General features: G+C 55.5%; 9 protein-coding genes across 9 annotated transcripts; 6 read left to right on the forward strand and 3 right to left on the reverse strand.

Moving 5' to 3' along the window:
- Positions 1 to 69: 69 nt before the first annotated feature.
- IE81DRAFT_324741 (P-loop containing nucleoside triphosphate hydrolase protein) lies at positions 70 to 1,786 on the reverse strand. The gene has a single exon (XM_025514313.1). It carries the CDS (start codon positions 1,580 to 1,582, stop codon positions 518 to 520), a length of 1,065 nt encoding a protein of 354 aa, XP_025368408.1. The 5' UTR covers positions 1,583 to 1,786; the 3' UTR covers positions 70 to 517.
- A 220-nt stretch (positions 1,787 to 2,006) lies between these two features.
- Positions 2,007 to 3,297, forward strand: IE81DRAFT_337832 (GRIM-19). The gene is made up of 4 exons (XM_025515516.1): positions 2,007 to 2,197; positions 2,365 to 2,527; positions 2,702 to 2,843; positions 2,963 to 3,297. The coding sequence occupies exons 1-4, from the start codon at positions 2,182 to 2,184 to the stop codon at positions 3,020 to 3,022; spliced, it is 381 nt and encodes a 126-aa protein (XP_025368409.1). The 5' UTR covers positions 2,007 to 2,181; the 3' UTR covers positions 3,023 to 3,297.
- A 628-nt stretch (positions 3,298 to 3,925) lies between these two features.
- On the forward strand, positions 3,926 to 5,007 carry IE81DRAFT_342186 (hypothetical protein). Its single transcript, XM_025515685.1, has 4 exons — positions 3,926 to 4,123; positions 4,236 to 4,481; positions 4,579 to 4,591; positions 4,685 to 5,007. The coding sequence occupies exons 1-4, from the start codon at positions 4,115 to 4,117 to the stop codon at positions 4,951 to 4,953; spliced, it is 537 nt and encodes a 178-aa protein (XP_025368410.1). The 5' UTR covers positions 3,926 to 4,114; the 3' UTR covers positions 4,954 to 5,007.
- Positions 5,008 to 6,113: 1,106 nt separating this feature from the next.
- IE81DRAFT_324745 (hypothetical protein) lies at positions 6,114 to 7,823 on the forward strand. The gene is made up of 7 exons (XM_025514314.1): positions 6,114 to 6,587; positions 6,670 to 6,843; positions 6,909 to 6,963; positions 7,034 to 7,149; positions 7,219 to 7,263; positions 7,329 to 7,484; positions 7,575 to 7,823. Exons 1-7 carry the CDS (start codon positions 6,384 to 6,386, stop codon positions 7,626 to 7,628), a joined length of 804 nt encoding a protein of 267 aa, XP_025368411.1. The 5' UTR covers positions 6,114 to 6,383; the 3' UTR covers positions 7,629 to 7,823.
- A 575-nt stretch (positions 7,824 to 8,398) lies between these two features.
- Positions 8,399 to 9,536, forward strand: IE81DRAFT_367620 (acyl-CoA-binding protein). Its single transcript, XM_025517094.1, has 6 exons — positions 8,399 to 8,456; positions 8,563 to 8,592; positions 8,682 to 8,784; positions 8,899 to 8,993; positions 9,181 to 9,199; positions 9,284 to 9,536. Exons 1-6 carry the CDS (start codon positions 8,433 to 8,435, stop codon positions 9,328 to 9,330), a joined length of 318 nt encoding a protein of 105 aa, XP_025368412.1. The 5' UTR covers positions 8,399 to 8,432; the 3' UTR covers positions 9,331 to 9,536.
- A 2,207-nt stretch (positions 9,537 to 11,743) lies between these two features.
- On the forward strand, positions 11,744 to 16,583 carry IE81DRAFT_182265 (hypothetical protein). Its single transcript, XM_025510713.1, has 2 exons — positions 11,744 to 12,145; positions 12,368 to 16,583. The coding sequence occupies exons 1-2, from the start codon at positions 12,074 to 12,076 to the stop codon at positions 16,358 to 16,360; spliced, it is 4,065 nt and encodes a 1,354-aa protein (XP_025368413.1). The 5' UTR covers positions 11,744 to 12,073; the 3' UTR covers positions 16,361 to 16,583.
- Positions 16,584 to 16,783: 200 nt separating this feature from the next.
- On the reverse strand, positions 16,784 to 19,314 carry IE81DRAFT_292165 (hypothetical protein; the record flags this gene model as incomplete). The annotated part of the gene is made up of 8 exons (XM_025511942.1): positions 16,784 to 17,083; positions 17,138 to 17,657; positions 17,746 to 17,896; positions 17,966 to 18,079; positions 18,152 to 18,512; positions 18,630 to 18,802; positions 18,845 to 18,939; positions 19,109 to 19,314. The coding sequence occupies 8 exons, from the start codon at positions 19,312 to 19,314 to the stop codon at positions 16,784 to 16,786; spliced, it is 1,920 nt and encodes a 639-aa protein (XP_025368414.1).
- Positions 19,315 to 20,031: 717 nt separating this feature from the next.
- On the forward strand, positions 20,032 to 21,419 carry IE81DRAFT_324753 (putative APS1-AP-1 complex subunit). Its single transcript, XM_025514315.1, has 4 exons — positions 20,032 to 20,570; positions 20,847 to 20,891; positions 20,988 to 21,098; positions 21,206 to 21,419. The coding sequence occupies exons 1-4, from the start codon at positions 20,277 to 20,279 to the stop codon at positions 21,236 to 21,238; spliced, it is 483 nt and encodes a 160-aa protein (XP_025368415.1). The 5' UTR covers positions 20,032 to 20,276; the 3' UTR covers positions 21,239 to 21,419.
- A 783-nt stretch (positions 21,420 to 22,202) lies between these two features.
- Positions 22,203 to 24,040, reverse strand: IE81DRAFT_324754 (translation elongation factor 1 alpha). The gene is made up of 5 exons (XM_025514316.1): positions 23,937 to 24,040; positions 23,808 to 23,829; positions 23,652 to 23,731; positions 23,398 to 23,575; positions 22,203 to 23,322 (listed from the first exon to the last, which is right to left on the reverse strand). Exons 1-5 carry the CDS (start codon positions 23,955 to 23,957, stop codon positions 22,241 to 22,243), a joined length of 1,383 nt encoding a protein of 460 aa, XP_025368416.1. The 5' UTR covers positions 23,958 to 24,040; the 3' UTR covers positions 22,203 to 22,240.
- Positions 24,041 to 25,386: the final 1,346 nt, after the last annotated feature.

The following is a 25,386-nucleotide window of genomic DNA, read 5'->3' on the forward strand; positions in this document are numbered from 1 at the left end:
CGAGGGGTCGAAGGCGCAGAAGGACGATGCTCCCCACAAGAAGCAAGACACTGCAAAGTAATCGAAGGTTGGGCCTCTAATCATTTTGATTGCAGACGACGGAATCTTGGCATTCCTAGAAGCTTTTTCGGCTGGCGACAATCGACCACCAAGCACCACTCATTACTCTGCACGCAAACACATTAGCAATCGATAATATGCACGGCACTGGTGTTGCGCGGCTCGGAAGAGTGCCCGACAGCAATGTGCAAGCTGGCAGGACCGTCTGCTTTTCAGCTCGTCGCATACGGCAGAGCAGATTCGACATGCTTGACTGATGGCAGGTGTGAAGTCGAGTGCTGCTGCTACACGTGGCTCGAGATGCGTGGCTGAGGGTCGGAATACACCAGCGCCAAGCCGAGCTCGTGCCTCTCGTTCCTTCCGCGTCAGCCCGTCAGCAAGAGGTCACGAGCACGCTTTGGGCACGTCTGGCCTTGGCCAAAGAGCCCCTCGATCCGCGCCTGGATGAGTGGAAGCTTCAGCGTGCCTCGGCGATGTGTGACTGGTCGTGATGATCTGCAGATCCGAAAGCGCCGGGCACACGCCAAGGTGGTACACTGCCCGGTTCGTGCCGGTACTGTCCTCTTCCACGGTGCGCCCCTCTCCCTCTGTCGCTGCTCACATCACCACTCGATGCGCCTCTGCCGCGTCCTGACCTATCACCTCTTCCGCGCCCGCGTCCGCGCCCACTCCCTCGACATTGCGCACCGCCTGTGCCTCCTCCCGCTTCCCACTCGGCGACATATTTATCTCGAGCTTTAGCAGGGCATGCCTGTGCCTGCAGCTGTTGCAGTACGTGCATGATCGCCTCTTCGCTCCAAAATTGCGCTGGTTCAGCATGCCCATAGTCAGGTCTTTTTGGGCTTTCATCCTCCTCCTCCTCCTCCTCCTCCTCCTCCTCCCGTGCGTGCAATACAAGAAGATGCTCGAAGCCTTCTTCCATCGTGGGCATCCTCCATTGCTTCGTGAATAATCTGAGCACATTGAGTGCTTGAGCAGGAGACTTGAGCGTCTCGTGGTCTTTTCTTGCCCGTAGACGTGCTTGACACGTACTAAAGGGCGTATCGAAGACGATGATGTCCGTCTCGGCTCCATACTGTTGACCCAGATCCAACCAGTACGCCCTCTGAGAAGCATCCGCATTGGTTCGATCCACGACCACGTTGCGTCTTTGTGCAAGATTCTGCGAGACGAGAGAGATGACGGATTGTCGATCGCCAAGCACGTCTTGAGAGGCTCGAATGTAGCGTGGTCGTTGGAGAGAACAGAGCGATTGGGCGAATGAGGACTTGCCGGATCCCACTACACCGCACAGGACTAGCAGATGTGGCCGATCGTCTATTGCGGCTGGTAATGCTGCGATTGGGGATGTAGCTTCGTCGTGTGGTGAAGAGTGTTCTGCTCCAAGCGAAGGTTGTGCTTCTGTCGAGAGTGTAAGCTCCCTGAAAGGGGGCGCGATGCGCTCGCGCAGAGTGTGGCGCTCGACAGTGGCCGCCCCATCGGCGTCTTCTCCCTTTAGCATCAGCTCATCCTTCTCCGTCATTTCTTCCACTCGAGGCTGCCTTGCATTTCGATGTGGTGAATGTTGTGCAATGGCACATGTAGACAGCTCCTAGATCGGTTTGTTCTGCAAAAGATAGTCGGGAAGAGTTGCTGATGAGCAGCAGCTTCGCTCCTTCCCCCTCCGTCTTGGCGCGGAAGTTGTGCAGCATAGTGCACGCGCACCTCGTCGTCACACGCATACACTCATCAATCTTGGTCGAGCGCGGCGCGCGCGCGTGCATGCATGCTGCTATATAGCTTGTCCGTGCGCCCTCCTGCTCGCGTCTACGCGGTCTTTGGGGTTGACTACACGCGCCCACGTGGTTGGTTGGCTGGCTGATCATGGCGACTGCAGCATGGTGTGCGCACGTCCGGAATATATAAACGCGGTTCACACACCAGAGCTCGTAGACGGGCGTCGATCTCCAGAACACCCGATCACAATCATCTCGCAGCGACAACACCTTTCTGCATGAGCACGTCCACGAGTCTGACGCCTTCAAGACTGTCGACTCGCTCTACACTCTAAGCCCTCGCAGACTCAAGGTTCCGGGTATACTGGTATTCACACGCAATTCGTTGGGATTAGATAGTCGCAAGATGTCCTCTGGCGGTGGTGAGTGTACGAGCGGAGTGCGACTCTACGCGATATTTAGCAGAAAGGATCGCAGCGATCGCACCAGTGCCCAAGCTCCATCGGATGCCGAGTGCGATTCGAGCAACTGTTCTAACGATGCTATCTCGCTCTCTCTCTCTCTCTCCCTCTTTCTTGCTCGCTCACAGTGCCTTACTCGCAGGACCTGCCTCCTGCAGGCGGTTACGAACCGATCAGGTACAAGCGCAACCTTCCAGCTAGAGGTCCTGGTGGAATAGCCATCTTTGGTGCCGTCTTTGGTATTTGCGCATACGGATTCTATAGAGTAGCTGCTGGTGTGCACGAGAAGAAGTGAGTCTCGTTCAGAAGCTCTTGATGATTTGGAGCAGATTTGTCGGTACGAATGAGCAAGCTGGTGCAATCGATTGACTTGGTGGACAGCTGCGTTGGAGAGGGTTTGTTCTGCTCCTGATATCTGTGCCTCTACATGCTGACTTGAACATCTGGCAATTGTTTGGTGAACAGAGAACTCGAGAGGGAAAAGGCTTGGTCACGCATTCATTTGGTGCCTATGCTCATGGCAGAGGGAGATAGAGATGCTTACAGGAGAGAGGCGGCAGCGCTAGCGAGGGAGAAAGAGATCATGAAGGACGTGCCAGGCTGGGAGGTGAGTGTCCACGTCAAATTGATGCGTAGGTCGTTGTTGGCGATCACGACGCCGTGGGAGATGCGAGTCTTTCAGAAGCTCAGCCCTGGCTGACTCTGAGAACTGGCATCTAATCGCAGGCCGGCAAGAGCGTATACAGCACAAAGAGATACACTCCTGCTTCGTTCGTCGTTCTGTGATACAAGTCAATCTTTGCAATACGATCCGTGCATTTTCACCACACGCGACGGAAGTGGTGGGCAAGAGACGAGAAGGAATCCAGAGCATACGATAGCTCAGCAGGTCACTGTCCAGTTGCATGCTCGTGTGGTTTCGGACTACCTCCTCAGGGTGGATGTCTGTACGCATTCAGTGGACACGTCACACGCTGCTCGAATCGGGTAAAAGCCAGATGGATTGTCGATGGCATTAGAGAAAAGGATCTGCATAGGGCAGCTTGCCATGCGGCTCGGCGCTCTTCCTCGTTAACAGTATGTGTGCGGGTAGGCAAGCTACGTGATCTCGAGTCCATGCCCGATTGCCTCGAGCAAGATAAACTCCGATATAGAGACGAACAAGCTGCCGCGGCAGGCTACTAGACGGACGTCTCGTTGGGGTGAAGAAACGCACCGTCAATCAAGAGTGCGAAGAGGAGAAGGTCAGACCAAGCAAGCACAGCAAGGCTCGCTCGCTCGACGCATGCATGCGCAAGAGCAGCAGCGCGAGTATGAGTAGGTGTTTGTTGGGAACCGGTCTTGCGCAAACGAGTCGCACCACTGCGCGCCTCCTTGTTCATAACGCGTATAGCGATGATTACCAGGCAATCATCATCACTCGGGCGCCGATGCGTCGTGTCTGCTCGCCACCAGTATATTCAAGTGGTTGATGAGAGGAGGTCGCGACTTGATCGTGGTTCACATCTGTGATTGTTGATTGAGTCACGATTGTGCTGATTGCGAAAGGCGCCTGAGCTGAGCTGAGCTGAGCTTCGAGTGCGATCCTGATTGGGAGCCAAATACCAGTGCGCACCGCACATGAGCCTGCAACACACTCAAACGTGAACCGCACCGCGTCGATCCTTGCACTCGCGATCTCATCTCATGCCCACTCAGACTTCCCAATTCGAGAAGTCTAACGCCCTCCCCACACCATCAACCACTTTGATTGCACCCGCGCCTCACCGCACCACTGCTGGTCTTTGCGATCCCAGGAAACGGCGCTCAGCAGCGAGAAGCGTGCGACACTCGCTCCGACATTTTGAACATTAAGTAAAGGAAGTGATCCTGTCAACAATGACCAGAGTGAGTAGTGGAGCAGCTCATGTGCAACGTGGCTCTTCTGATCACATCGCGGCACTTGCAGGCGCTGTGCAGTGTGATCTGACATCGCATCACCATCCCACTGCCATTCCAGCCTGTGCGCCAATCCGTCAAGCGCGAAGCCTCGTCCGATCTCGAGAGCGACGCAAAGAGCGTGAGCCAGAGTGAAGAAATGGCTGCGGATTTCGTTCCTGGCGAAGATGTTTTGAATGAGCCGGATAGTCCCGACAAGAAGAGCAAAAAGGCATCCTCGTCTGCTACTAGCACGCCCAAGGGCAAGAGCAAGGGTCAGAGCTCGTTGCCTGCTAGTCCCAGCAACAGCAAGACACCGGCTTCCGCAGTTAGTCTCTGAGCGGACGAATTAGGTTGCTGCACGTTGGCCGTGCCCAACTGACTGCTGATGGACCTCGTGCCTAAACGTCGTCTGCTTTGCCCAGGCTGCTTTTGGAGGTGAGCATTGCGTGTCCCATTGTCTTGTCGACGGTGAGAAATGTTCCATGCATCCTAACGGCTGATCGTCATCCTTTCCGAATTCATTCGCAGACGAACACTGGGCAGCTCTATCCTACGCAATGCTGCGCATCCTCAACGAAAATTCGTCCAAGCTCATCCAATACTCTCCCGAGCTCAAGCCTTGGATGCCGAAAGGTAGGATCTTGGTCAAGATGAGACAGAGCATGGCGGGAGTTAGGGGGGGTTCAATCGCGCTGGAACGTTATTTGGCCGAGCAAAAGGGTGAGAAGAAGATGGATGGCGAGCAGATGACTCCTCAGGCTACGCCTTCGAAGAAGCGAAGCAAGATGGACGCTTGAGAAGGGCGCGCGAGCGGTGAAACGTGCCGAGATTGGGGCGCACTTCCATTTCCCCCCCCCCCCCGCCCGTCGAGCTCATGCTTCTTGCCATCCATGCTTCAAAGCGCAACTTCCCTTCGAGCGGGCAGCTCAGCAGCCCCTTCTTTCCTCCGCCGGGACCCTTCTCCATCGAGCACTTGCGCTCCAACAATGCACGACAAGCAACATGCTCCCTCTGCCGCCCGTGCCCTCGTCATCTCGAGCGACAGCAGGACCAGGCGATGAGAGAGCAGCAATTAAGACCAGAGACATGTCCATACCGACAATCGACCTGCTTCGCTACATCTGTTGTACATCAGCCTACAGTCTGAGATGATATTTCAACAAACAGACCATCACACCAATCAGATGGCTGCGACCAACAGTCCAACACACCCGTTCGTCTTGAAAGCGTATCAATCTGGGAGAAGTGCAAGCTGCTGAGCTTCGCCTCGACCTGCTCTGTGTGATGTGTCATGTGGTAGACTTTTCCGGGTCGAGAGTGGGAGGCCCATTGTTGTTGTGATGGGCTGACATGGCGTTGTTCACCGCTCGCTATAAGCTTCACTTTGATCTCGCGATACATCGATCACAATCACGAATGTGAATAATCGTGAATGCATGTTCAAGCGCTCGAGTCTCCGCGGGGTGGGCGACGCGCAGAGCCCGCGACGCGACACGCGCCTTCTCCACATGTCGCGGCACAGCATGCGCCTGCACAGCATGGACGGGGGAATTTCACCTCGCTATACAGTCACAGGTATATATGGATATGCTCTCCGAATGTGAATGTCCACACGCCCCTGCCCCTCTAACTCGTCACACGATTTCATTTCTGTTCCTTCAACATTCCACGCCAATCTGGTGTAGTCCCATGATCGTACAAGCTGCAGGCAACCTTCCCGTAGCTTCTGCATGGATCGCTCAGAACGCTCCCATCCAGAGTTGGGTCATACCCTCGCTCAGACCTCTACAACATGCCGGCAGCAAGCAAGGACGCACCAGACGGTGCTAGAGTGGTAGCGTGCATCCAAGACTTTTTTGAGCGGTATGTGGGAGACATAGGGTAAGTCTTGCTGGAGCAAGGACAGTGGGTGCGAAGAGAGAGGCTGAAAGAGTGTACGCCTGCATGCTGCGCTCTAGTCAACTGTCGCGCAACATCATTCAGCAACATGTGGTTCAGGAATTGAAATTGAAAAGCAAGAACTCGCTAGCCCCTCACAAGCAGCTTGTAAAGGATACGATTGAAGAATGCGTGGTGAGATATTATCAAGAGTGTATTCAGCAACGAGGTTTTGGGTGCGCTCCGTCTAGAGACGGAAGTCTCGGGGACGAAGGTTGCTGGCGAGCATTCCACGCTTGTAGTCTCGCCTGAAGGTGAGGTGAGCTAAGCTGACTGTATACCTCTGACCATGTATTTCTGTGCGTCTCGTGGTAAGTTTGAGACGGTCAATGGGAAACAGGTCATCAAGCAGAAGAAAGACTCTGCCGCTCCATCCAAGCAGGTCGGAGGGTCGGAGGTTGGTGCTGCTCCCGCGGTCAAGGCAACATCTGGATCGTCGGGGACCAAAGAGGCCAAGCAGGCCGATGGCGCGGGATCAGAATCGGAGGAGCTGGTAAGTCTATGCGGCGCAGTCGAGGGCGTCAAGGAGACGTCTGTCTGCTGACATCCGATTTGGCTGTGCGCGCTGCATGCAGTCCGAAGCAGAAGATCGGGAGCAAAGCGAGAGATCTACGGATGCGGAGGACTTGCTTGATGATGATGAGATATCCGAGAAGAAGAGGAGGCGCAAGAGTGGCGGTACATCGAAGGACAGAAGTGCCATGAAGAAGAGGCGGAGGTCGAAAGGCGAGACACCCGGAACGGATAAGGTGAGAAGCGCTCTAATGCAGCTGTGTGCCCAGAGATTCTGTCGTTCATTTGAAAGTGCGCGCAGAGTTCCGACAAGATTGCAGAGGTCAAACGTTTGCAATCATACGTGCTTGCTTGTGGTGCGTCGAAGTCGAGCTCGATATCCGCCTCAGAAGAATCTGCTCACGCTCACGCATATAATCTCTTTAGGAGTTCGCAAACAATGGAAGCGAGTATTCGAAGCGGAGGGATGCGGCGGGGACAACGAGTCTGATCTTGCACGGCAATGCAAAGTCGTTCGGAGCATCCTCGAAGAGCTGGGCATGGTGAGCAGACTACTTCGTTGCTGGCTGTGATGGCAGAATGCAACTGACACGCCTCGTCTGTCTGCTCAGCCGGGCCGCCTGTCCATGGAGAGAGCGAAGAAGATCCGCGAAGAGGTGAGATGAGAACGAGCCACGTCCAGTCGCTCGGTGATCTGATTTTAATCACCTCGCTGCACCAGCGCGAATTTAAAGCAGAGTTGGAAGCGCTTCAAGGCAACGCCGATTTGTCGGGCACGACACGAAGCGGTAGCAAACGAGGACGCGCAGCAAAACGGGCCGGAAGCGATGGAGCGAGCGATGCGGAGGAGGATGATGGACCAAAGCCAGCGCCACGAGTGAGTCGAAATTTGAGCTTCACCACCAGATTAGCGCGAGCGCGAAAGGGAAGCTTCAGAGTTCAGACTGTTTGTTCTTTCTTGTTCCAGCGCAAGGTCAGCTCGATGCTGGCCGATTTCGCTGCTGAACTCAATGACGACTAGTCGTGTGGGACTCGGTGGACAAGATGATGTTGCCAGGCTGGGTCATTGCTCGCGATCTTCCTCAAAGTTGTACAATTTCCAATCAGCAAGCCGAAGAGCAAGCATCATCAGCAACATCCCTCTTTCGTTCCTCGCCGCCCGGGCCGCGCGCGCTCCGGTGCTAGTCGCGTGTCCTTCAGACGAGTCATTGTCCGGGTAAATGGGCTCAGCGCCACAGGGAGTGCGGTATGAATCCCGCCCAAGCATTGCCAGCAGGAAGATCGTGATGAGGGTGGGCAGCATGCCCATCTGTGTGGCACAGCACGGTCAATCGCGAGGGTGGCATTGCAAAGGGCCCGCTGCTGTTGGCGCTGATGTCTTTCCACGTGGGAAGTGTGGCCGGATACGTGATTCACGAGTGTCACTGACTGAATTGCGCGCACGGTGCACCGCATGATCGCGGAGGTGTGTGCCTGTGTGCGGGCCCGCGGCTGGGCGCGCAAACGATGATGAGCTAGGTCGATCGAGCAGCGCAGCATCAGCGCGTCAGCGTTGAATGCGGGGAGGAGGTGCGTGCGTGCAGCGTGTGTGCAGCGAACAGCGCCGGCTCCCCCAACACTCACACTCGCCGGCAATTCGTGAGAAGCGGCTTTGCCGATCGAGCGAACGAGCGCGAGGTCGGTCGATCGATCGATTGTTGTGAAAAGTCGTGAGAGGGGGTAGCGCTCTCGACTTGATCACACTACTACCACCATCCCCGCTCACCATTAGAAGTCATCAACCAGCATTCTTCGCCATATCATCTCTAGATAGAACCACTTCAAGATGTCCTCTGCTCAATTCGACAAGGTGAGATGGCGAGCAGCCTGGGGTTGGGTAACAGCTATGGTGTCGATGTGTCACAGCGCAGTAGCTGACCGGCCCTTGCCCTTTCGACGAACCTTTTGATATGTAGGCCGTGTCCATCATCGGCAGCATGCCCAAGGTGAGTGTCCCTGTAAGCGTGTCTGCTGCAACACGAGTCAAGCATGACTGATGAGTCCGACTACCATTCTGCTGTTCTGCGCATCGTAGGATGGACCTGTGCAGCCCACCCAAAGCGACCAGCTGACCTTTTACGGACTGTTCAAGCAAGCCAGCAATGGTGATGTCAACACCAGCCGTCCGGGTATGATGGGTAAGTTTTGAAAGACATGTTGAGATGGGCTGAGCTTAGGATGATCGCAAGAAGAGTACGAATGCGCTGCGGGACTGGAGATTGTTGATAACTGTTGACCCGCCATGTATACAGACTTTACGGGAAAGGCCAAGTGGGATGCTTGGAAGAGCCGCGAGGGTCTTTCTGCTGATGAGGCCAAGAAGGAGTACGTCGACCACTTGCTCTCTGTGAGTGTCATAGTGCATACAGGTACACCGCTGGTGCTTTGCGGGGTTGCGAGAAAAGCCAAGGGAGTAAATGAGCTGCTGGATCATAGGGAAAGCGGAAAGTCAGGCCAAAGCGGCCACTCTGATTCCGGCGCTGCGTGCTGACCTGAATTTCACCTCTCAAATATTCGATGACGACTTCCTATAGCTGCTCGACAAGCACTCTGGTTAGTGTGCTCCTAAGAGCTCTCCTCTGGACCCTGTTCCGCTCTGGCTGATCTTTGGCTGCTGCTTCTCCTTCCTTCGCACAGACAATGAGGACGCAAAGAAGTGGGCGGACGAGATCAGAGCCGCCTAAACGGCGATCGGACTGGGAAGATCGAGAGCATCAATGCATTCCTACTTCCGGCTTTGAATACACGTTCTGCGATTCGCTGGCCGTGCAAATGACAACAAATTGATCCAGAAGTCTTTTGAGCCCAGCGTTCGACAGTCTCGAAGTCCTTTTGAGCCCAATGTTCGACAGTCTCGAAGCCCCCCTCGTGCGTTCCTCACGAGCTTACCCAACGAGGTTGAAGCGATTCACAGTGCAAGTGAGGCACCTCGCCTCTCGCTATCACGAGGATTCCGACACAAGCATGAGGTGAGGTGCGTGCCAGTGCGATGGGTGACTGTGGTCGAGCGCAGGGCTTGCTCAAAGCCGCAATCTGGAGCGAGCCGCACCGGCCGTGCAAAATGCAGCTTCGCTTCGCTAGTATAATTTCTTTTTTGGTGCTTGCAAGCTCTTCGAAGACAAGTCACTTGCACGGACAAGTCAAGGTGAATGGCGTCTGAACGAATGTCGAAGCGAATGGAGGAGAGGCCGAAAGGGGGACGTAACGGTTGGCATACTTGGCACCTTTGTTTTCTTTCGCGGGGGTTCATCAATCCCGTGCGTGACGCTGCAGCTGGTTTGGCCTAGAGACGCTTTATGAAAGGTCTTGAATTTGGTGAACGATCGCATTCCGATCACTTGCGAGTGCACGACTTTTGATTGCGGAAGCGCGCACGTTTCGAAATCCGGTGCCGCAGAGAGGGTTGGCGGCACATCGATACCTATCGTAGGTGCACCCCTCTATCGCGGTGTTCATCAGCGTGAGCGTAGCCTTGGGCCTGCGCAGCATGCATGCTTGTTGTTGCCGTGCGGCATATGATTTACAAATACTATTGCTATAGCAGCTCCTCGCGACATGTGTAAGCAACCAGAAGCCAGGCCAGGCCAGGCCAGGCCCGCCCAGCCCGGCGAATGTGCAGCTTGCGCACGCCGGTCCTATCTTCAGCAGCAGCAGCATCAGCTATCATCATGGACATGCACGCAGCATCAGCATCCGCATAGACTCACACTGCACAGCAACCGCGCATCGATTGCGGCCTTGAATTCCTATATATACCTGCGCAGCTTCTGCACAGCAATCACGATCGAGCGTTGCGCACGCTCATACGCCCGCCCGCCGATGCTGCTGCTGCTGCTGCCTGTGTTTGCCTGCGTTGAGGCCAGCAGCATATGCAGACGATTGTCAGATCAGCAGAGTCAGCGCGCGTGGAAAGGGAAGATCAAGGCGTGCATGTGCGCATGGACTCGTGATTGACAGCCCTGTGAGTGAGTGCATGGTGGCTCCAACAAAAGTATAGAGCTAGTAGCTAGGCTCGCTGACATGGGTGGCTGCTGGATGGGACTCCATATGAGACACACGACTGCAATCAAGTCACACTCACACTAGTACTCACATACATCAGCACTCACACTCACATTGACTACCGCGGCACGGTAAGCCGCTGCACGCGCCCAATTCCAAGATCCACTCAAGACTCGCTTTTCGGGCCGCGGCACAGCATGCTTAATTGTGACTTTCATCGAAACAGCTATATCATATAGCTGGCAGATCGAGCCATCAGAAGAAAGTTGCAGGTGCAAAAAAAAAAAACAAGAATGGAAGCGAGTACCTCTATACACAATCAGAATGACTGCATACAGCATGGTCGTCAGTGAGCTGTTATAGCCTCCAGCTGCAAGTTGAAATCAAAGTAGGCCATCTTATTCCGATTGACATTCATTTCTTGATTTCTTGTTTGCCTCTGCCGGCTTGACTGCTATCTCTTTGTATGCGAAGATCACACCTATTTTGATTGCCATCTCGACGACTCGATCGCGCCTCGCGACCGCATACATGCAGCAAGTGTCCAATTCAAGTCGCGAGTCGCGCTTGAGCTACCGCGTATAGTTGCACGGCGCACTCGTGATCGCGACTGGACTTCCCTCTCGCCGCTCTCGCGAGGTGCCGCGCCGCCCTGCGTCACTTGTTCACGTGCCAGCCAGTTCACTTCAGCCATTCTTCAATCCCATCCACCTTCCCTCCGCATCTCTTCTCTTTGCGATCGTCTCCAGCCGATCTTGCCCTGACGTTGAACGATCAAGCGGCCGACGTGCTCATACTACTGCCCAAAACAACAGCAGTGGTGCAAGGATCGCGTCACTGTCCCCCGCGTCATACTTGGCATACATACTGATACCACGCATCTATATATATACACATGTGTGTGTGTACACGTACCCACTCCTCCTACTCAGATCCACTTTACGGAATCATTTCGGCGCGACTTCGATTTCATCTTCGGCAAAGGACCGGTCCCTTCAGTCGCGATCGGATCTAAATTCCTGCCCGCAACTTCCGTCGCAACAGGCCAGCTGAATAGGCCGCTATAGCCAGGCCACAACAAGCCTAGCTTCGTCGATATCCGAACTCCTCAACGCGACTTGTTCACCCCACAATTTGGTTCGCCCTTTTTTCTCTTTTCCCTTTGTAAAGGGCCCGCGTTCAATTCTATCCTGCCATCGTTTGGACTGAACAGCGTCGCCCAGATCAGGATAGATAGCCGGTAGGATCAAGCGGCCGGACTTGAGCGGGCAGGCGACATTCGGATCGGGCAAACCTGCGGTCCCTCTTCCACTTGCGCCCCCTTGCCCCACCCCCGCCAAGCCTAGCCTTTCCTACATATTCGATCTCGACCTTTGCGACACAACGAAGCACCATTGGCTGAAGTCACAGCTCAGGCGTTTGGAAATGCATGCTCCACTGGCAACTCTCGCAGTGCACTGGCACGGATGTAGGGGAGAGCTACCTCCTCCATTGGTCGTGAGTGTACCTGGCATGGATGGGACAGGTAGCCCGATCGATGATCGGCATGCTTGCTATGGCGACGAGATCGGCAATAGGAAATTGGCGCTCGCCAAATGCCAGACTGCGGATCAGTAGGCTCAATGAAGAGTCAAGGCTTCCATAGCTGAACAAAGGGAACAACAGCGACGATCCTGCTTGCTGCGTAGCTGATACTGTTCCTCCTCTTTACGCTGTCAGGGCGCCTCGGTCACCCTTGTGGATTCTGGCCCAGGGTCAGGCGAGGCCGGCAAAGTCTACTTGTTTGGGGGCAGGCTCGTCTCGACGCGGCGCATGGTCAACACGCTCTACGAGTTGGATCTTTCCACTCTGCAATGGTCAAGCATAGAGGGTTTTGGCAGGACAGGTACCCTCAACGGCCACGGATCGGAGTCGAGTGCGCCACAAGCGGGACCCAGCTCGAGCCCAGAGCTGGCCACCTCTTCATCTTCTGGTCGCGCGCCGCAACCTCGTTATTTCCACAGCACCGACCTGTGGGAAGATCGGCTGGTCGTCTTTGGTGGGATGGGCTACGCTCAAGGTGCTGCCGCATCGGCCAAGGGCACATCAGGCGCTCCGAATGGGACTTCAGACCCAAAGAGCCCAAAGGCGGATGGTTCGCAGTCAGACGCCCTGTGCGTGCTGGACGAGATCATCGCCTTTGACCTCAAAGCTCGAGAGTGGGACTTTGAATTCGCAGCTCAGCCAGCGATGAGGCCCTCGACACCATCGACCAGACCTCCTACACCGGTGCCGAGGTATGCTCATCTGAGCGCTTTGACCTCAGACTTTCTGGTGATCATAGGAGGTCAGAACATGTCGAATCAGTACGTCGAGGAGATCAACGTGTTCGACTTGCGCGTCAAAAGGTGGATCATCACGCATCATTTTCCAAGGCAGTGCGGGTCGTACAGGTCTTTGGCGGTGGTTGGCAGATCGGCAGTGCAGGAAGCGCAGCTGCGAGGCGACGAGAGACAATCACACAGAGCATCGGCGCCGTATGGCAAGGGGCGCGAGGGGGATGCGGTCGCTGCGACGGGTGACGATGGGCCCTCCATGGCCGGCTCGTCGATCGTCTCTCCGACAGACACTAGAAGCAGTCGAAGTGGTAGCGCGGTGGGTGCAGCGACTAGCGCAAGAACGCCGCAATCCTTTGGTAGCAGTCCTCCCACAACCGCCACGGGAAGCCTGGATCGGAGTGGCATGCTTGCTTCATCCTCTTCGAACGGCGCAGCGCTGGACTTGCTACCGATGAGCGTTGAGCCGCGCAATGAGCATGGTCTGTCTCTGCCATTGCCCCTCTTCATCTACACGAATTACAACTTCACTGATGTGAAGAGGGAGCTCGAAGTGGTCAACTTGAGGAGGATGGAGAGTGGCAACTCGATGGCCCCTGGCTCATCTTCTCAGTCTGGTTTGAGCGATGCGACGACCGGACTGAGCGCGAGCACGGCGCTGAAGGTGGAGGATCGCTCCAAAGACATGGCTGGCGCATCTTTGCCGCCCGGCTTGCGCTTTCCGACTGGCGCGATGCTCGGATCCCACCTCATCATCTCGGGCACCTACTTGGCCAACACTTCGCAGACATTTTCCATTTGGGCCTTGCACGTGCCTACGATGCAGTGGACCAGGCTAGACATGGGCAACGTGCTTTCCACCGGTTCGTGGAACAGAGCGGTGCTGTGGCCCAGCAAGAACAAACTCATCGTATTTGGAAACAGAGCTCGCGATCTCGTGCAGGATTACAACCACAGGCAAACCAATTGGGATCACGTCTTGCTGCTCAATCTAGAATCTTGGGGCATCAGTCAGCCGCCAGCGCGACCGATGAGTGATGAAGCCATGCAGATGGGCCTGGACTCTCTCACAGCAGCCACCGCGGGCAGCTTTGCGTATGGACTGGAAGGCGGAGCCAAGTCTTTGAGCGAAAGCACGTCGGAGAGGATCGTGCCGCCGCTCATGTCCCTAGCGCTCAATGGACGAGGCGATTTCGAGATTGTCTGTGCTGATGGCATTCGCTTGGGCTGCCACCGCGTCATTCTGGAAAAGAGGTGGTCTTGGTTCGCGGCGAAGATGCGGGAGTACAGGAGGCAAGCTCGGCACGCGGCACGCGCTCAGTCGAGCTCGCGCAGAGAGCGAAGCATCGCGACGCACAGCGAGGAAAGCGCCGGCAATTCTTCCAGACCTTCATTGTCTAGCATAATCAGCACCGGCACTATTCGCGCCCTGCTCGACTCTGATGAGGAAGGAAACGATTCGGGAGAGAGCGGTGGGACGCATCACGGATTTCTGCCGGGAAAGCATGCGGAGGCTGGCCGGTCCAAGCAGAGTGCGGGCGCGGAAGCTGCAAGGAGCGATCCGGAAGGAAGCTCTCGAAACGAGATCACACCTTGGGGCTCCTCAGATCCGAGACTTACCCCTCGCCTGCTGCATCTGAACGAGCCCTCTCCCGTTGTGCTAGCGCTCCTCCAATTCTTCTACGCCAGATGCATTTGCACCCCGCTGCAACGGCATCCCGGCATGATTGCTTCCTTGCTCATCATCGCTTCCGCCTATCACATGGCTGATCTGGATGCTTGGGCCAGGCATGCAGCTCACGTTGCTCTGAACAGGCAACTCGTCCCCCCTGCCGGCTCCTCGAACGTATCCTCACCGACCGTTGCTTATCGAGAAAGGGAAGATATTCCTACACACGAACGGCATCGTTACGCAGTGGCACTGTATGAGACCGCAGCGCTGTGTGGGCACGAAGCATTGCAGATCAAAGCTCTCCGCAACATCATGTCCATTTCGAAATGGGCCAACAGGACTTCTCAAGGCTCCAATACTGCCCGCAACTCTATTCAGGGGGATGAGGCGGCCAGCGCTGCCGCTCTGGCATCCACTGCATCGGGCTCCACCCGAGAACAGCTCGCTGCTGTAGGACGCTTGGACTCAAGATCGGGCAGCGTGGGGAGCTCGCAAGCGCCGTATAGCCCAGCGCGCACGCCTGGTGGGCGGACCTCGATCTCTCAGCAGCTGGCCACATCTCGCCCCTCTGCACACTCGGCGTCATCAACGCCCCTTGCAGAGGCCGATACCGACCCGCTTGATGCAGAGCACTATGAGCTTGCCGACGAGGGAAGGAGCGGTCCGCTAACGCGTAGGAGGGGACTTTCGAAAGCGGAGCGCATGCTTGGCATCAGCAACAGCAGCGCCAAAGCGGAGAGAATGTTGGGAATCTCTAGCATGGAGGCATCTGCGGCAGGCTTGCACGAGAGCCCCTCGAGAACGGGTACGCCCAACAACGTTGGAGCGGGAGCGCGAGGACTGAACCACGATTCTAGTGCTCAGTTGGCCGGCAGCAATGCTTCCGGTCAGCGCCGGCCGAGCAACGCACCGTCTGCGAGCAATCAGGCCTTTATGCTGTCCTCGCGGACACCGAGCGGCGGTGCAGCGTCTGTATCAACTCAGCCAAACGCGCCATCCGCTGCTGGGCCTGCTTCGGCACGCAAACGTTTCAGTCTGTTTGGCAGTAGTCGCAGCACGAGCGAGAGCAATGCGAGCTCGTCGACGTCGACCGTCAATGCACAAAGGGCGAATGCGCAAGGATACGAGCATGACGAGGGGGTGGCATCGAGGTCTAGCTTGGAACGCCTTCAATTGGAAAGGCCAAGTCACCTGCGCGCCGAGCTCGAGAGGGCGCACTCTGGCGGCGAAGTTTCGGTGCGCAGCGGTAGGAGCGCATCGAATGCGAGCGGAGCGGCATCGCCCCATTTTATTGACAGTCAACAGTCGCCCTCGCCCACTTCGCCGACTCTGCGATCCGGCTTTCCTCGCTCGGGTGCCGGTGCTGGTGCGGGAGGATTGGTCGCAAAGGGAGCAGGCCAATCTGCTAATGCAGCGGCATCGTCCTTGTCGCTGGGTGGTACAGCAAGTCAGCATCACGATGGAAATGGAAGCTACGCTTCTGCGCAAGGCCACCAGTACCTTGCAGACAAGCGGACCAACATGTCCACTCATCTCGCACCGATTCGAGGTCGGCCTAGTCCGGCTGGAAGTCCACAGCCTCAAGCGCAGCCTCAACCCTTCTTTGCAGGCGCTAGTCCAGCAATGGCCTCGACGACCGGTGGCAGACCAAGAGCGGACAGTTCGGCGGCGATGACCCAGAACGATAGGGATGCTCGGTACGGTAGAGCTGCCTGGCAAATTTAGGCAAAAGGTCGACGAGGCGGACCACGTGTAGCGGTAGCGAAAGGGCGCTGCTTTGCCCATAATCCGCCTCACGTGGGCCCCCTCCCCCGTTTCAAATCGTCCCTGACCTTGGCTTGCTGGTTCGCATGTACAACACTGCCCGAATGCAAAATCTTGCGTGGGACGCTTGCCTTTTGCTCAACTCATGCAACGCCTGACTTGTATGCCACTCGTTTGGCAAGCATCCACTTGAAGGTCTGGCTTTTGTGCGTGAGACGACGTGAGCTTATGCGCACTCGGCCCAAAGCGAGCAGAGGATCATCGAACAAAACTTCAAATGGATTACAAAGGGCGTGCAGATGGCAGTGGATGGGAGTGATGGATGCAGGGGATGCTACGTACTTGCACAATTTCCCACGACGCATTTCCACGATGCACCTCGCTTCAATCCAAAGCTCCAGAATCAGCGTATATCCTCCTCCTATATCTCTTCCACAGTTTCTTGTCGCTTGCAAGCCGTCTGCCAAACTGGAGCAGATCAGGTATGGTCAAGGAAGGCAGGTCCCAATCCGTCAGATGCTTTAGACGCTTGGGCATGTGCAATTTTCGACGTTTGCTCATCTCGGTACCGCCATGGAGCTGGTCCGACTCCGAAGAGCGATATCGGCCATATATCCATCTAGGAGGATCCGACTTGAGCCTCTTCAATTCGGCTTGCAACAGATGCTTTGGAACGGGTATGTGCTTGGCGGCTGAGGAGTCGCTCGGGTGCGCGTGGTTTCCTTGTGGCTTGCTCACACCCCTTTCGAGCGCCGAAGAGTCGCCCTGCTGCAGAAGCTCGGCCCACAGCGTCTCGGGCTGATACGTAGCATACTCCAAGTAGAACTGCAGGCCGTCGGACTTCTTGCGAGACGCGCGTTCCCAGTGCATCGCATCGATGTCCGCCTCTCGCCCATTTGCTGCGTCCAAATCGCAGATCCACTGAGAGTAGCCAAGAAGACTGAAACGGCCATTGCTTCGGCTTGGAGAGGATGGCGAGACATGACGAGGCAGGTTCTTGTGTTTACGATGCTTTTTGCGTCGATGCTTGCGCTTCGCCGTGTGTGGGGAAGCTCCTTCATGCCGCGCTCCAAACATATCCGTCTCGGCCAATTCGTCTGCCTCGCTCTCCGCTCCCATTGTTTGGGCTGAGCGTAGCTCGACAAGCTGCCCGCCAACGTCTTCTAAGTTACGTTCGGTCGACGACAGATTTTGGAGGGACCCATGCCGCGCACGGGTGACGTTGTAAGTCCATACTCTGACAGCAGGCCAGAAGGTACTGTCGACGTGATCAAGACGACAGCAATCGTCAGCCTCAAGCACTCGCATGTAGGCTTCACCTCAAAATGTCTACCTCAATCACTCACGGAACGATGCTGGGCGCCGCAAAGAATGCGTGGTACAGATCTAAATCCGTCCGAGCTTCACCAGGCAAAGTCTTGAAGTCGTGTCTCAGGTCCGCGCTGAGACTTTGAGCGTGCACCTCTTCATCGCGCGTAGTGTTGCCATGCTCATCGGCTCGGCGTTCGACAAAAATTTGCAAACGTGCTGAAGTGAGCGCGTCATCGCGCTGCGACATCGCGTCACTGTTGGCTGAGGAGTCTTCCTGAATGAACAAGCCGTCCACGTTCATGTGGCCGTAGTGTTGCCCAACTATCGTGTCTTGAAATCGAAGCACAATGTCTGTATATCTATCGTAACCTAAGTTCGGAGAGCACAAGAAGTTTGATAAGCCCTGTCTGCTCCCAAGCCGCATGTGAGCGCAGAACTCACATCTGGGAAAGTAGTTCCCAGCAGTCGGAGGGACGTGGCCGATGAGATGCACAGCGGCTCCTCGCTTCCTGAGCATTCCCAACTGAGCCTCTAACCAATCCAAATGTCTGCTCCCCGGATCTTCTTGGTCCTTTTTGCCCTTTTTGGATCTCTTGCACCCATCCACTGCTCTATTGGAATCGTACCACCACAACGTGTTCAGGCTCAGCACCCACAGGTTCTGGGATGGAAGAACCTCTTTGGAGTAGTAGCCTCCAACGAAAAATGTGTGTGACTGATCTTCTGGGATATGATCTGTCCAGATGGACAGGTAGCTTCGCGTCACATCGTTAGGACCAGCAAAGAGAATGTTATGAGGGAACTGTGATTGGCATCGACTTGCCTCGAGTTAGCTTGAGCCTTTGTGGGCAGACCGGTAGCGCAGGCGCAGTGCGTGCGCCAATGCCCAGCTCACGTTCCGTAGCCCGCCAGGACTCACAATGTCGTTGTTGCCAATAGTAGGAACGAGAGGCACACCAGGAAATCGCTTCTCGAGCGCTCCTACGGCCCATCTATTGAGTTCGTATATCTCCGGTCTGGTTCTAGGATGGCCAGAATCTAAATCGTGTCTGGCAGAATCACCTGTCCAAATGATGAAATCCACTCCTCGTCCTCCATCTGCTTCATCATGCCTTGTGCTCACTTCTGATGCACGTTCCCCTCGCGAGGTTGAGGTTGAGGTGGGCATGAAGTTGTGCGCAAGCCAATCTAAGGAGGCTTCTATCAAGTGTGGAGGCGAGTCGCAGTCGCTGGGAGGGCGATCATCGCAGAAGTCAGGGTCAGCAGATGATCGATTCCAAGATCAAAGTCTTGCCCAACAGCCTCTTATTCATTGCACGAGCTAATCAGCAGCCTTTGGCAAGGTCTTTGCACGAGCACTCTTCTACACAGCTGCGATGCGCAGGGCCTCTCTCTCACCTTATAGGCGTACCCCATGCCCCTGCTCTCCTTCCGCCCTTTGGTTTCTTCTCATGACAGCCCCCCTCGACGCTCCCTCCAGGCAAGTAGAATGGATCGGGATGTAGGTCTGTGATGTGCAAGAAACGACCGTATGCGCTCGAAGCTGACGAGTAGGAAGGCTGATCCGTCCGAAAAGGAATTTGAATGCAGCAGACTTGAGGCATTGGAATGCTGAGGTGGAGGAACAAGCCCGACAAGAAGAGTGAGACTGCCCTTCGGGCACTCAAGACCGGCAACATGATGTCCTGAGACGATTCCAAAGCGATTAGACTTGGCAATTCGCTGGTCTGATCGGTTTCACTGGCAAGCTGTAGCCACCTCTACGGTGTTGAGGTGCGCACACGGAGCTGGCGTGAAGAGCAGCCCTTGTGTGATCAAGCCGGCGTCCTTCGGCTCAGGCTCCGCAGCTTCAGAGTCCCTAGGTCTTCGGGTCACAACGAGACTGCTGTCCTTCTGGCGTCCCTCTCGATCTTGCACTGAGCGCCCAAACGAGTGACTTCTACTTGCGTCTTGCGTTCCTCGATGGCTCGATCCAAGTAGCGCGCTGACGTATCTATCCAACCTCATCCCCGGACCTCTGCACCAAGGAAAGCAAGCCGCGACCCGCTGAGAGGACCCGCTAAAGTATGGAGTGCTGCTCAGGAGAGTGACAACGAGAAGAAGCGGAAGACATCAGTGGGACGTATCGCGAATGCTTTGCAAGGCGCTTCAGCATTCATACAGGTGATAATGCACGTGCACCTCCTCGGCTGTTTACGCTAAGCTGGCCAGTGAGCGCCGATCACGTGCGGTGCCGCTTGACAGCTTCCCCCAAAGTTGCATGGATGTAGGTGACGCATACAGGCGCTTCGTGAACCATGTCCCACCGACCTCTTCCGTCGTGTTCCCCTCTGCCTCTCAAAGCCAACACCTTTTGCAGATCATTTTAACAGCAGCGTAGTCGTCGGCCAGTAAAGGCAGCGCAAGCGGTGAGAAATTGTAGCGAAGGTACAGCAGGACGACCGAACGCGTTTGGGGTCCCGCCATCCAAGCTGCAGAACAACCATCGCCTCAAGTCACAGGTCCTCTCATAGCTGGCCAGCTGCAACGCTTCATCCCAAGGACCCTGGCAGCATCCCAAACGAACATGGGTCTGACGTGGATTCTGCTCATTTCCCGTCAAGGCAAAGTACGTTTGGCCAAATGGTTCACCACCCTCTCTCCCAAGTCCAAGGCCAAGATCACAAAGGATGTGACTCAACTGGTACTAGCACGTCGTACGAGAATGTGCAACTTTCTAGAGTACAAGGATACGAAAGTGGTGTATAGGAGGTATGCCAGTCTCTTCTTTGTGAGCGGTATCGCTCCTGGAGATAACGAATTGGTCACGCTGGAGATGATCCATCGGTACGTCGAAGTGCTGGACAGGTACTTTGGAAATGTGAGTGTTGCGAGGGTACATCCCGAGCTGCACCCGGTGCAACGGTGGATTGGTGCAAAAGATTGCTGTCTGCATGTCGGCACACGGGCTGGCTGTGGTCTGTCACTGGATTTTAGACTTGGTGAAAATGTGGCGTGGTTGGGATAGAGGGCGCTGGGAGCAGCGTCTTTCTAGTCTCAGTCATAGCGTTTATTTTTTGCGGTCCGCGACGCGCATGCTTCCTTACCGAGTCGCCGCTTCCTTCTCGACCCGACCCTCGCCCCTGGTCGCCAACAGGTATGCGAGCTGGACCTCATCTTCAACTTTCAAAAGGCCTACTCGGTGAGTCTGATCGCTCATCTGACCCATGCCCGCTCAGCTCCTATCCTGACCACCGCCTTGTCCCCGACGTCTGCACTTCGCGCCCGTCGAATACAGATCCTTGACGAGTTGATCATTGGCGGTGAATTGCAGGAGAGCAGTAAGAAGAGCGTCCTAAGAGTCGTTTCGCAGAGCGATGCGATCGAAGAAGCAGAGAACAGCGAAGATGTGAGTATTAGACGGGACATCTGCCAATGTCTGCCCTTCGCTCGCAATGGAGTCACGAATCTAGCGCTGAATAGTTTGCCTCGTTCGCTCCATCCATCCTTACTCAGTCCCTCGCGAGGATCGGCAGTAGAGCTGTCTGAAAACAGAGCGCCTTTTTGCCCGCATGTCGCTTCAGCTTCAATGCATGGTGTACTATTAGTCGCATTGTCTGTGTGATGATCCAGCAGCTTCAGAGCATCGATAAGAAGGCTGCACTCGATCGTACCAAATTGTTGCACTTTCAGCTATCAGTACAGCCTCCATCCGCACATTGTTCGCCGCTCGACTTGTACATGACGAGTCACAGGCCAGACGAGACGACGACGGAGCGCTGAATCTATAGACTGTGTCTGCAATCACGAATGCATCGCAATACCTGTCGTGCGTGCCGAGGGTACGTGGCACTCGTCGCCTCGCACAAAATCGCACCCTAGCTGTTCAAGCTCCCGATGCCACCCCCCAACGCTCGACGCAAAGCCTGCAGCACGCTTTCGAGATCTCTTCGCAACTTTCGAGACGTCGTGAGCAGCAAGTCAAAAATCCTTGTTTCAAGAAAGTGGGCCTCATCAAAAGTTAGCAAAGATTGAGCAGGTTCTGCTCTTGCCACGCACGTCGACCGTGGTGATCCTGAACGTTTCATCTGTAGTCGACAGCGCGAATCGAGGAGTCACAGTCGTGAAGTCTTGTTAAGCAACAAGGCCCAATGGTCAACGCTTGTGTCAGGTCAGAAAGAATACGTCATCCACCATTCGCATCGAGGCGCTGTGCCATGATGACAACTGCGAGTGCTTTTCACAAAATGACGTGTCAATCGTCGCGAGTGTAGATCCACAGCTAGTGATCGTGTCATGACCAGCGAGTGTAACGCGCAGCTCTCATGAATCAAGCTTCACAAGACACTATCGAGATGACGGATTGAATTGACAAGAAATCTTTTGGTGGGTGCGCACATACTCCGCGGTGCGCTACGCGGGCAGGGGAAGATGGTGGGGAATCTCAAGGAAATCCTCGCAGACTCTTGTCAAGCATTGACTACTTCAACCAGAGTGCGCGCACGATACCTGAGCCCCCATGGCATGATGCCATACATCTCGAAGAAGGGTTTACTTCTTCTTGGAGGCCTTCTCAGCGGCCTTGGTGGTCTTACCACCCTTAGCAGCAGCAGCCTCGACAGCCTTGATGACACCGACAGCGACGGTCTGACGCATGTCACGGACGGCGAAACGACCAAGAGGAGGGAACTCGTTGAAAGCCTCGACGCACATGGGCTTGGAGGGAATCATCTTGACCATGGCGGCATCACCAGACTTGATGAACTTGGGGCCAGACTCGATGGACTTTCCGGAACGACGGTCAATCTTCTCGAGGAGCTCGGCGAACTTGCACGCAATGTGGGCAGTGTGGCAGTCGAGCACGGGCGAGTAACCGGCACCGATTTGACCAGGGTGGTTCATGACGATGACCTGGGCGTTGAAAGAAGCAGCCTCCTGAGCGGGGTTGTTCTTGGAGTCAGAGCAAACGTTTCCTCGACGAATGTCCTTGACGGAGACGTTCTTGACGTTGAAGCCAACGTTGTCACCGGGGAGACCCTCGGTCAAAGACTCGTGGTGCATCTCAACGGACTTGACCTCAGTGGTGACGTTGGCGGGGGCGAAGGTGACAACCATACCGGGCTTGATGACACCGGTTTCGACACGGCCGACGGGCACCGTACCAATACCACCAATCTTGTAAACATCCTGCAGAGGGAGACGCAGGGGCTTGTCGGTGGGACGAGAAGGGGGCTCGATAGCATCGATGGCGTCGAGGAGGGTCTTTCCGGTGGACTTGCCGGCTTTAGTCTCCTTCTCCCATCCCTTGTACCAGGGCATGTTGGTGGTGGCCTCAATCATGTTGTCACCGTGCCATCCAGAGATGGGAACGAAGGCAACAGACTTGGGGTTGTAACCGACCTTCTTGATGAAAGTCGAAGTCTCCTTGATGATTTCGTTGAAACGGTCCTCGGAGTACTTGGTGGTGTCCATCTTGTTGACGGCGACGATGAGTTGACGCACACCGAGGGTGAAGGAGAGCAGAGCGTGCTCACGAGTCTGGCCATCCTTGGAGATACCAGCCTCAAACTCTCCGGTACCACCAGCAATGATCAGAATGGCGCAGTCAGCCTGAGAAGTACCCGTGATCATGTCTGAAATCGCGTAGAGGGGGCATTCTGAGTCAGTGTTCAAATTCGGCACACAGCTCAGCAAACGTTAAGACTCACTCTTGATGAAGTCACGGTGACCGGGGGCATCAATGACGGTGACCATGTACTTGGGAGTCTCGAACTTCCAAAGAGCAATGTCAATGGTGATACCACGCTCACGCTCAGCCTTCAGCTTGTCAAGCACCCAGGCGTACTTGAAGGAGCCCTTGCCAAGTTCGGCAGCCTCCTTCTCGAACTGTGGGGTGAAATGGGTCGCGATTGCGATGAGCACAGATGTTGGCAGAATGCTAGTCACAGGGCCAAAAGCTCACCTTCTCAATGGTACGCTTGTCGATACCACCGCACTTGTAGATCATGTGACCAGTAGTGGTGGACTTGCCGGAGTCGACATCTGAAAAGTGTGGAAGAAGACGAACGCATTCAGCACCTTGTTTCGCCTTGTGGCAACAATCAAGATTGCTACTTACGGCCAATGACGACGACGTTAACCTAGCAGTACAAGGAACGCACATGGAGACGAAGTCAGCATGCACGCACATCGATCGCAGGTAGAGATAAGGACTCGCTTCTAGCGCTCAGCTGACTGCGATACTCACGTGAAGCTTCTCCTTACCCATTGTGACAAAGTATTGGGGGGGGGTTGATGAGTATGTAAGGTAGTATAAAGAGCGAAGTCCGGATATGTGACAGGACAGTTGTTGTGGTCGAGAAGATGCGTGAAGGGGTGGCAAAGGCTCGCTTCATGAAGAAAATTCACCAGCCAGCTTTTGCGCACGCACCTTGCCAGGCGAAGGCTGAAGATGCCCACGCGTGCTGCCAGGGGAGGAGAGGCGGAGACGGGGCGTCGGGAAACAAAGATGCGCACACTGACCTGATGCTTGCATCTCAAGCCGTGCAAGTCTTCCAGGTCAGCAGGCTTTTGGCAAGGCGCACACGCACACGCACACGCACGCATGCCTGCCCTCGCTCGCTCGCTGTGCGCACGAGTCACCCTCCGCCCGCCCGCCCGCCAGCCAGCCAGCCAGCTCAGGTCATGCATGCACGCGCAGACTGACGAAAAAATTTCGCGCCGTGGCCAGAGCATGCAGCAGCTGGAGGACCGCAGGCGGTGCAGGCGAAACGTGCACGGTGATTGGCGTAGCAGCGTCGCCGCGCCAGCAGCAAGGCGACGGTGAGCTATATAATAGCTGCAACACCCGCAAACTCTAGCTGCGCGAATAAGGATGCTGTAGGCTGAGGTACGTGCATACACCGCGCGGTAGTGAATGAACATCATAGCAGTCACAGTCAACCTGCAGTCTGAGTCAGTCGCGAAGTGTTAGGTCCTCGATCCGGAGACGCGGCCTGGGGTCCGTTGCTCCTGTATACGAGTCAGCATCTACAAATCGGATCTGGCCCTTCATCGCGGGAGACAATCACGAGTATATGCTTTCTGGCCAGATGGAATCATGACAATGATTGTATAGTGTCGTGAATTAAGCTCGGCCTTGCAAGCGATCCTCCGATCGAAAGTGATTCGAGTCACGCGTGCTTTGGGCGTAGGTAGGCCTTAGCAGCCGTTTATGCGGAGATGACTCGCCAAGCAACACACAACAGCAGCGCTGCGGGGCGCAACAAAGATGAGCTCACGTGGCGTAAGGCTACTGGCGATTCAAAATCGAGAAAGTTCTGCGGGTCAAGATGCAACACCTCCCCTAATTCACGCAAGACTAACTCTGACTCACTGGATGATAAGTCATTCGCTCCGACTCTCCAACCGCGCAATTAAGGCGACGTTGCAAGCCGATTCGAAAGCCGCGCACATGAGGCGATTTCGACAGGCTTTCCTCGGCCACTGGAGCACCCGCATCCAACCAACCCAGTCTCATCGCCGTTCAGCGGCCCTAGACAGAACAGAACATTGCAATCTAGACTAAGCTACATCAAAATATTGCGGGTTGAAGAGTAGTGTGGAGTGGAGCGGAATCAAGTGGGGGGCGGCGCATTGCTGCGAGAGAGCGAGTGGAGACGTGTGGGCGATAGCTGGCGAAGATGAGTCGAAAAAGG

This window comes from Ceraceosorus guamensis, assembly GCF_003144195.1.
Source record: "Ceraceosorus guamensis strain MCA 4658 unplaced genomic scaffold IE81scaffold_46, whole genome shotgun sequence".
NCBI lineage: Eukaryota > Fungi > Basidiomycota > Exobasidiomycetes > Ceraceosorales > Ceraceosoraceae > Ceraceosorus > Ceraceosorus guamensis.